At 33.4% G+C, this 11,193-nt stretch overlaps 1 protein-coding gene across 2 annotated transcripts in view; it reads right to left on the bottom strand.

Annotated features, from left to right (window-relative positions):
* Positions 1-305: 305 nt before the first annotated feature.
* Positions 306-11,193, bottom strand: part of LOC129224647 (chondroitin sulfate N-acetylgalactosaminyltransferase 1-like) — a 154,694-nt gene continuing 143,806 nt past the window's right edge. For both annotated transcript variants that reach the window (XM_054859130.1, XM_054859129.1), the window contains exon 2: positions 306-2,075. In XM_054859130.1, the coding sequence (XP_054715105.1) occupies positions 331-2,022 (1,692 nt within the window). In that variant the 5' untranslated portion in view covers positions 2,023-2,075 and the 3' untranslated portion in view covers positions 306-330. The remainder of the gene's footprint in view (positions 2,076-11,193) is intronic.

The following is an 11,193-nucleotide window of genomic DNA, read 5'->3' as shown; positions in this document are numbered from 1 at the left end:
TGAGAGGGGGGAAAAAACATATCAGATTGCAGTAGCAAGTAAATGTGGGATTACCAATTGACTACAAGAATGTATTTACAAAAATATCAAAGTTAAAGTGATAATTAATATAAGTCCTCCTTCTAGCAAGAATTATCCTGAGATGGTCAATATTTTCATTTAAAATTAGTTATTTAATGGATTGTATAGTAATTTCTTTTGAGTTGACACTTTTTGCTCTAGGTACCTACTGTTATAAAGTATGTGAAGTGAAAAAACTTAAACATCAAAAATTGTTTTTATTTTTACAAGCTCTTTTTTGTGGGGTTGGGGGGGGGGGACAAAATTTAGTTATTTCTCAGGTTTTGTTTTGTTCTGGTCAACACCAAAACCTGAAACACTTGATGCATTAGAAGACAGAATAGTAGTTTCTTCATTTGGATTGGATAGTTCATCGCGGAACGCAAGCAATCCAAGTTGTGCATGTGACGCCTCACTCAAAGCTCTAGACCTCAGGCATGCCCTTTGTTGTTCCACAGCCAGTCCCAGATTGTCACATTTCTTTTCGTGCCACGTATGGAATATACCAGGATCTGTGGCCCTTATAACCATCAGCTTGCTTCGCACGTACTTCCGGTAGAGCATAACGTCTTCGCCTCCCCAACCAATGATGTTCTCATCAAAACCTTTAACATCCAGAAAGTCACTGCGGTACTGACACGTCATACCATATCCAAAATCCCGCCAGAATCCAGTATCTCTAGAAATAAGAAGTTGTTCAGATTCTGAAGGAACTTCTTTACCTTGTAAAGAGTATACGACGGAAGGATTGTACAAGCTGAATACTATGGGGTAATACACTTTTCTCCCAGGAGCTGTGTTAAGCCGACATCGTTCAAGAAATTTGGTTGAAAATATCACATCGACGTCACACATAAAAAGGAGCACATCCCCCTTGTTCCAATGTTGAGCACCAACGTGTAAACCTTTTCCTCTCGAAAAAGTATCGTTCAAAGTCAGAAGTTTAAAGTTTCTGAATTTAGTATCATGTGCTACCTTCGTCAGTATCTTCTGAACATCATGTAATCCATCAGTACCAAAATAAACTACGGTAAGAAAAACTCGCCTATCATGGCGAATACCCACTTTGACGAATTTGTCCATAAAACTGCGAAATTTTTCAATTCGTCCTGATAAGGGTAGGATTACGTTGATGAGCTGCTTGGCCGTTTTTTCCGATTCGTCACTCAGGATCTGTATCGGAGCAAATGGTCTCATCATTTTCACAGTTCTGTAAGTTCTTGAAATATTTTTTTCTCTGAAATAAAGAGAATACTGTGTTCCCGTTGTCGGGTCATTTCTGTAAACTCCTTCGACGAAGTCATCAAAAGTGTACCTCATCTTACCTTGGCGATCTTTATTCACAACCTCCAAAGCTCTGACAAAGACTTCGAACAAATCTTTTCTTTTGTAACCTATTGGTTTTTCAACGACACGTTTTCCTAAGCTGAGATCGACAGGATAAACTCGACTAAATGTAAAATGGGAAAATGGAATGATTTCATACTCGTTGTTGAGTTGCACACCATGTTTCAGTTCAGAAGCTTCAATCTGTTTTTCAATGAATTCCCCACAGTCTTCCACGCCCAAAAGGTTGTGTGAGGATACACTTTTTATAGGAATAGGCTGGATATCTTCATGCAGCTTATGGTAAGAATCCAGTTGCTTTTTCAAGTTTTCTATTTCATTTTGAAGGCGTTGAATTTCAAGTTGGTATTCGCTGTGGTCGTTTCTGTTGCCTTCTGACTCTTCTTCATTGCTGTTTAGTTGGAATGAAGTACCCAAAACATCAGGCGACATAGGACCCGACGCCGAGCTCTCGACTAGAAGTTCTTCTTCCAGTTTCAACCCACATCGACCAATCAGAATGATGGATACCACGGAAATAGAGAACAGCAACAACACAATCCTGCTAGCCAGTCTCATTTTTGATGTATTTGCATTTTTCTCCAACTCTTTTTTTTCGTCTACATACCATGTCATTGAGGCTTTAAGGTATGGAGCTTCAGCAATGTTTCGGTTAATGTACGTTCACCCTGAAAGAATAAAAAATTACATTTATTATTTTTTCATGAACATTTACAAGAAACACACTTGAAAATCATCATTCGGTATTGATTCCAAAGCAAGACTATTTGATAGACACAGCTGAACGTAAAGCTAAACTAATAACGTTGAAATTCCACATGACCAAAGCTTGTAACAAGAATTTTTTAAAGCTTTTTTATAAGATATTCATTAAATAAAACTATCATTAAAAATATGGTGTGCCCCCAGTTTCGCCTGCATGCAGTTCCCCCTCCCCTTCCCCCGCCTTAAAAATATTAAATGTATGATTGAAACTGAAACACAGGGGGGAGGAAAATTGCATTCCGGCGAAACTGAGCATAAACCGAAAATGTATGTCTAAGCTGCAATTTGTTAAAACCTTTCTGTAAATGTAAAGCCATGGCTACCTGCGAACGGCCTAAAGCATTAGTTTTAGGTTTGAACTATAATGTCATATTTATAGACATCGATAAATTTTAAGTTCTGTAAAAACAATGATTTTGAGTATAAATAATATGTTAAGCAGATTATAGTTTAATTCATTCTGACCTTATTTCCTCTACATTGCCTAGTTAAAATATCAATTAATTTTTCTGCGTTTGAAAAGTTTGAGAAATAACACGTATTCAATATTCGCACTATGCTACTGCTTTTGTTATTCATTTTACCACAGCTCAATTGGGCACTAGAAGATAGTAAATTGGCTATCATTCAGCCACACAATTGACTTTTATTGGCTGAATGAAACATAATTTCCGCTTCTGTCGAGAAAAATGGCTCCATGCATTTATCATTTTTCTTGAAAGGTTGAATGGGAATGACCACAAGCGACTTGCAGACGACCCTGATGTTTTTTACTCATACACTGTGAGAATATGATCAGTGTGAATTCTACAGCCAGTAATGCAATAATGCTAGATTTGTATTAAGGAATTTCAGCAGTATAATGTGCTTTTAAAAGTTAATTAGTACAAAATATAAGGAAACTAAGAAATCTGTATTCAAATCTGCTGTAATAATTAACTACTAACTAATTACAAACGTGGTGGAATCATTTTAGCAGTAAAAAATTAGATCAAAGATGAAAAAAGAATGTAAGGCAGAATCCATCTCAATTCAACAAGGGGCGTAACATGACGGTCTCCGATTTTTTTGAATTCAACATTTGTTAAAATTCAAAAAAAAAAAAAAGAAATACTTTTTTTTTGTTTTGTTTTGTCCAAAACAACTCCTGGGCCGAAATACAAGCTGCCAAAGATGACTGTCCTGTCATGATTTCTCACTATCCTGTCATGGGATTTTCGTCAAAATCTTTAAAGTACATTATCTCAGGAACGGTAGAACACATTTTGTTGCGGTTTGTATTATTTAAAAGAATATAGTTTCCTGTTTAAAAAAATATGCATTATTTTGAAATACGTGCTTTAGTTTTTTGCCAGTCTTTTGAAAAAAAAAAGTTTATTTTATTTATTTTTATTTTTATTTATTTATTTATTTATTTTTTTTATTTTTTTTTATTTCTCTCAAAATGCCTACTTTAAAAATTTTCATCTTTTTACTGTTTTTCAGTACCACTGAGTGTTACGTTCCCTGAAAAGCAGAGCTTCCACTTTTTTGTTTAAGAGATTTTAGAATCGCAACAAGTGGACAGAAAACACTTTTAATTATGTTATATAGCGAAATTTACATTCTGAGTCTTTATCCAGGAGTTTTATTTTTTATGGAAACAAGAACTCAGTCTCCAGATAATTGGCTGCATTTCCCCACGCAAATTTCGCTATATAACTTAATCAAAAGTGTTTTCTGGCCACTTGTTGAATCTTTTTTTTTTTTTTTTTTGATGTTTCAGGTCTGCCGTTACGTTAAGAGTTCCTTATAAACCCCATTTTTTCAAATGCCTCTAAAATCTTTTAAACGAAGAAGTGGAAGCTCTCCTTTTCAGGAAACGTAGTGCTCAGTAGTACCAATAAACTAAAAAAAAATTAAAATGTTTAAAATTAAAATTTTTGAGAAAAATTTAAAAAAAAAATTACTTTTTTTAAAAAAAGACTATGGAAAAAAAACTAAAGCACATTTTAGTAAGTTACCACCTTATTGCCAGGGTTAAAGCAGAAATACATGAAATACACTGCCAACTCAGTCATTCAAGCCAAGGACTGCAGTTTCGTGCTTATTAGCACTCATCAGCCCGGCATAGGAAGTGACTGAGCTGGAGGTGGAAAACCTCTCGGCTGGAATGACTGAGTTGGCGGTGTATTTCATGTATTTCTTCCTTAGCCCTGACTATAGGGCGGTAACTTACTTAAATTACCATGTATTGCATTCAATCTTTGAGTTGAACCGAACCATTGCTTAGGTCACTCGTCTGGTCAGTGCTAATTTTATATTAGCTACCAGTTTGTTTGTCACTCTTGGTTTCCTTAAGAGGTTTTCCACCTCCATCTCAGTCACTTCCTATGCCGGGCTGATTAGCGCTAATAAGCACGAAACTGCAGTCCTTGGCTGGAATTGCTGAGTTGGCGGTGTATTTCATTTAAAGCCCATATTTCAAAGTGTTGCATATTTTTTTTGAACAAAAAAAAAATATCCTTTTAAATAAAACAAACCGCAAGAAAATATGTTATATCCCTTCCTGAGATAATGTATTTTAAAGATTTTAGTGATGATCCCATGACAGAACAGTGAGAAATCATGACATGACCGCCATCTTTGGCGGCCTATATCCCGGCCCAGGATTTTTTTGGGGTTAAAAAAAATCTTAATTTTTTATGAATTTTAACATACGTAAAAGTCTAAAAAATCGGAGACCATCATGTTACGCCTCTTGTTGAATTGAGATGGATCTTACCATAAGTAGTTTTCGCAAAATGTGTTGTAAAAATTACAGCAGCGTCGTGAAATTTCCAATTCAGAAACTTCTGCACTAGGTATAACAGTTCGTAAAACGTTCCTGAAAATTGTACAGTACCTAAATCAAAAATGTTGACTACGATAATAGACAAAAGCATTATTAAAGTTTCAAATGAAACTACAATAATAATAAAAATAATGGCAGTTCTATGTTTCACAAGCTGAATAACCATTGAAGAATACACTTTCAAAGAACTATTCAGAGCTCTGTAGATCTAAGGAAACGCTCATTTTGGGTAAGGTTCTTTTTCACGAGATATAATTAAATGAGTTAGAACTTATTTACTTCTTCGTCCATGAAGAGGTTAATACTATATGAAATAATATGTTTTAACTCTCTATTCTGTACTTTAAACTAATTGGACAACATTTAAATGAAATATTTTTTCGTTCTTTATAGTGAAGTGTTTTTTCTGGCATAGGTACCATCAGTTTTATGTTGCAGTAAATAATTAAGTTGAAATTGAATCTTTAAAAACAAACATTCAGTATTTTAAAATAATAATAATAACCTTGCTGCTTTTCATAAACGCTCCTTAAATCATCACGGCCATTTTAACATCACGGGCCATTTTATGTTTAAACTGAGATTTTTTGTTAAGAGGAGATGCCATAAATATTGATCAGTTTGATAAATATTGTTTTCCTCACATGTCATATTTAAAGCAAATGTGCCAATAAGATACCTAATACTCATAATGAGAATCCTGTTTTGACTGGTGAAAAACACTCTTACAGGACGCTAATAGAACCAATAGAAGTTTGAAGGTAAGTGTGGAGATAGTTTTATTTTTTCAAAATGGTCTCTTGATTGCCCAGGTTGACACAAACAAGCTGGGAAATGTTTGGCGAAATCCGACGAGTAGTTTTCGAGTCTATCCAAGGCATTCATTCATACATATATACAAACATTCATTTTTAATTCCTTTTTCGAAGTAAAAGAAGTATTGTGTTCACTCGCGCGAAAAAATGTTCACCCAAAAATCGGTCTTTGTTTCCATTTTGCTCGCCCCCGAATGAATATTGAGTTTTTTTCAACCCGACCACACGTGGATATATGCCTAAAAACGTATAGACTCCCGAAACATCCATTTTGACGATCCCCAAATTAATTACAACGAGTTTTCTCGTGACATCCGTACGTGCGTATGTACGTGAGTATGTGCGTATGCATCTCGCATAACTCAAAAACTGTATGTCCTAGAAAGTTGAAATTTGGTACGTAGTGGGGTCTAGTTGTGCACTTCTTCTTTTACTTGCATTCAGATGTTCTAAAGTGGGTCTTTTACACTTTTTTTGGGGAGGAAGTCATTGTTAATTTCAATGCAAACTCAAGTGATGTTATAATTTGGTAATTTGGCAAACACTTGGCAATATATCGCTAAGCTTTCGGTCGCCAAGTTTTGTCGCCAACTTGGCGACAAATTTGAAGGTTTTTTTTTTTAAATTTTTAAATTTAGTTTCAATTTGGCTATTATTGGCGATATTTAGAGAGTTAACCATTGAATCAAATTAAAATTTCCAATATTGGTTAAATTGATCTGTATAAAAAATTTTTTTTTTTTTTTTTTGCTTCGGTTCGCAACGAACTTGGGGATGAAAATATTTGAAGTGTTGTTTTGCTTACTCCAAGACCAAGGCACTATTATCATAAATTAGCGTAAAAGGAAGTCATGTGATGCTCGTTATATATAAAGATTTAACCCTTTGCGGGTGGAACCTGATTAAAACCACGTTCAAATTGCCCGAACTAGATTCAGTCAACACTGACAAGGGGTTAATTTTACTGCTCCAGACCAATCTTTTTTGCTCTTTGTTCGTGCAAAAGTAATTTTGCTCTCAACATTTTTATTTATTAACTGTGACAATATATTTTTATTATTTTGAAACCAACTTCTTTTCTTCAGTACAACCAATTATTTGTACCCATATTGTAAATCTGCCACTTTTTAAAAAGATATTCCTTTAAAGAGTTAGTTATTCATAAAAAATCAGGCAAGATGTGATCACTCATGTGAATAGTAAGTAGTTATGCAAACATGAAACATATAAATGAAAAAAGAGGGCTTTAAAAATTCTTACTGACTTTTAATTAAAAAAGTATATATGTTTGTAGCATTCGCAAAAGAAAGGTCTTAGTCCATGAAGAAAGCAAAAATGCTACTTTCTTAGACTATATTTGAAAATTTAATAACATAATCCCATTCCTGGAAAGAAAAGAAAATGTATGCTATTTTTGAAAAGGTATTTTAATTAAACATGTTTTAGTACTTGAAAAGAACTCTGAGAGTAGAAAAAGGAAGTTTCTTAACTTGGAGTGCAAGAAAAAGGAATTAGAAAAGTTTCTGTATTATTCTAGAAAATTCTATCAATCTATTGAGAAACCAAATATTCTAATCAGATATACATATCGTTTTTCTTAATGTATTTTCTAAGCTGAGGTGTTAAGATACTGAAAGTTTCGTTTCGAAATATTTTTTATAAGACTCTTTAAAAAGGAGTATTAACGCCAAATTATCAATTTCGAATCTCTATCAATAACTTTTTCAAATTTGTAGCCTTTTTGCTACTCTTAATTATTGCTCATTTGTGTAATTTAAAACAAAACTAATAAAAGTCACATTATCACTACTTTTCAGGAAAGTGTAAGGACGTTTGTCTGGTGCATGCAAAGGCTGGGACTCGCGCCCTTTTAACACTGGTGAGTAATTAGGAAGGACATTTTTTTTCATATAGAGTTACGCTGTTAGGGTTAAATACAGACTAAGATCCAAGCCAAATGCAGTAATAACCTGAAAATTGCCGTTCTTGAACTTACTTTACTCTGGTCCTGAGATACAGATTTAAAAACTTCATGCGCAAGCAATGAAAACCAGCTAGATAATAATTGAATTGAATTTCCATTAAACTCTGTTAGGAAATTTTCCCTTTCTATTATTAGGTTTAATTATTATTTAATTTTGAGTTTTGTACATTTGCAAAGAAAATCATCTAGATAATAATTGAATTAAAATGTTTTTCCATTAAACCCTGTTAGGAAATTTTCCCTTTCTTTTATTTTTAATACCCGCACGGCTTTGCCCGTAATAGAAAAATCAAAAGGTCTTTTGGTTCGCCTGTATATTTACAAATAATGTATGGTGAATTTTCTCGCCAGTTGGCCTGTACCCATCTTACGGTTCCACGTTATGATAATTTAGCAATTTACTCGTCCATCTTATATTTTTGTTCTTAAAATTGGAATATAAAAAGAACCACATCGAATTTTCGAAAAATCGCTTCGAGGTGCACACCCCATGCTACAAACTAACTTTGTGCCAAATTTCATGAAAATCGGCCGAACGGTCTAGGCGCTATGCGCGTCACAGACATCCTACAGACATCCAGACATCCAGACATCCTCCGGACAGAGAGACTTTCAGCTTTATTATTAGTAAAGATTATTATTTAATTTTTCGTACATTAGCAATGAAAATCAACTAGATAAAAATTGAGTTTAAATTTTATGCATTAAACTCTATGAGGAAATTTTCCAAAGCAGTAAACTTAATATTATTTTAAGTTATTTTTTGTTGTGTTGTCTAGAATTTTGCACGTTAGCGATGAAAGTCATAGGGTAAAATTGAATTAAACTCTATTATGAAAATAAACTAATCAGTAACCTTTCTATTATTTTTAATTTTTTTAAATAGAATTTTGTAAATTAGCTATGAAAACCGAGTAGATAATGATTATATTAAACGTTTTATTCATTAAAGCTACTATATAACCCAATTATCTATCAGGAAAGTTTTCAAAGCTGTGACCTTCCTATTATTTTTTATGGTTGTTTATTTCAGAATTTCGTGCATTACCAATAAAATCAATTTGAATTAAACTTTTTTTCATTTAACAGAATTTTGGAAAAGCGGAAAATACATAAAATTTAAACAAAGTCAAAAAGTTAAACTAACAGCCTTAAAACACTTCAAACAGGTATAGGTGAGGGTTGCCCAAAGCGAGTAGGCATAGCGTGCAAGCTGCGATGTATGCGTTATGTCGTGTTTACCCGAACCACACCGAGTTTTTATCAATCCCGGCAAAACAGCAGTGAAGCGGCCTGGCGTAACCAGACTCAAAATAAGACATATCTAAAAAATACGTAACTTTTGATTAGTCGAAGACCAATTTATTCTTTTAAATGGCAATAATATAACGTTATTCTGACACCATCAACCAACAAACTACGGTGGTCATTTTGTTTGTTTCTTTTTTTAAATTTAAGGTCATAATTATCGAAATAATAAACGCTCCTTTAGGCAAAGCGATTAGGGAAAAGCGAGTATAAGATTTAATCATATATATTTATTAATAATTTCTTGACACATGGTCTGACTTAGATTTTCTGTCTCAATAGGATAAATATAACTTTAAAAAAAAATTTTTTTTTTTTTTGATGTAAATTAGTTAATCTATTAATTTAATAATTTTTTTAATGTTTTATAAACAAATATGCTGACTTAGATTTTAAATTTAAATTGGATAATTATAACTTTTTTTTAATAATGGCAGAGCCAATTAATTTAATTATTTATAACTTCATATTTGATTGGCAAATGCACCTAACCACAATTAGTTAAGCTTAGCCGCTTTACCCGAACGGCTTTCTCGCTTTAGGCCCCCTGGTAAGGCAAAGTGGGTTTTTCAAATCTTTGTAATGTTTGACAATAAATAAACATTGGGTTTGAAATATTGAAAGAATCTTTTTTTTTTTTTTTTTTTTGAAGTTCACGAACCCTGCTAGGAAATAAAACCGAAATTGTTGCAATAAAAATACAAAATCTACAACTTTCGAGCGTTCTTCTTTAACCCACCCGGGCCATCCTCCCCTATTCCTTTTTGAAAGGTAGAAAATCCGACACATTTCACAAAAGATCATTTTTTAGATTATTTCCTGTGTAAATTTAAACACAAATAAAATAAATAAATAAAAGACTTAAGGGATGGAAAAATCAGTTATTTCAAAAGTAGCTGTTAATATAGGGAAAAGAAGGATCATGGGATATGAGAAACGTGCTTCTTGAAATGGAATCTCACACACACACACGCAAAAGTCTTTATAATGTTTCTTTCTAAATTTTGAACAATAAGATCTTTTTAAGCGCCTGAATTCCTCTGGCTACCACAATCATAAAGATAGCTTTCAATATTATTCTAATATAACTAGAAAATCGCCCGTTAATGTATGACGGGTGAAAATTGCTTCTACATTTGAACGAATCCATTGCCTGTTTAGCAATATTTTGATAGTTGAAATTTCACCCCTAACTCCAGTAGACGAGCCCTAAACTCCAGTAGATAGCGTTCATGGTTGACCGCGTTTTCTCTTCTTCATTCTCCTAAAATGACAGTTTAACCAGTAAAACAGTTGTCGGATCCAGTTCAGCCCTGTCAAAATAAAGCATTTTCTAGCATGTCAAACATTACCAAAACATTTTATCAAATTATCATGCCGTGGCTCGAGTTTCATTGTGAATGACGTCAGCGTTACTCGATCATTGGCTATTATATACGTATATGAGGATGTTACTTAGAAGGGAACAGTACGACAAAATGACCGGGATCCAGGTCTTAGGAGATCCTAGCACCTCAATAGAAGGATGGCATGGGTAGGAATTAGGAAGGGGTCTCCTTACGTCTGTATTTCGCCTTGTGGCGTGGGTAAATTTTTAACGGATCTAGCCAAATATTTTCTCTAATTTTCATATTCATGTTTTCTGTATATGCAATATACATGCATCAATTAATTCTTCACGAAAACGGATAGCCGGAATTTTATAAAATAACACGTGATATAAAAATAAATAAAAACGTAAATAACTACACAAGTTCATTACAAACCGGCCCATACCGACAAGTATCCATACTAAATTTTCAATGGAAGGAGAAAAGAACTAACCATTTATTAAATTTTTTCTGTAAGTCAGGAATTGCCTTTTGCAGTGCTGATATATTTTTTAAAGCCATGCCAACAAAAATTGCAACGAATAACCACAGTTTATCTATGTTAGTAATTAAATGTGCTGATTTTTCAGTTTGATAATGCTTTAAAGGACACTAAATACAGGTTTGAATCTGCAGTGACAAAGAAAATTGTCTACTTCTTTAGTAGGTAAATTCCAGGAAAAAGGATACATGACTCTTGAATTTTTGAAA

Source organism: Uloborus diversus, chromosome 6 (assembly GCF_026930045.1).
Source record: "Uloborus diversus isolate 005 chromosome 6, Udiv.v.3.1, whole genome shotgun sequence".
NCBI classification, from domain to species: domain Eukaryota; kingdom Metazoa; phylum Arthropoda; class Arachnida; order Araneae; family Uloboridae; genus Uloborus; species Uloborus diversus.
This window is presented reverse-complemented; position numbering and strand designations above follow the sequence as displayed.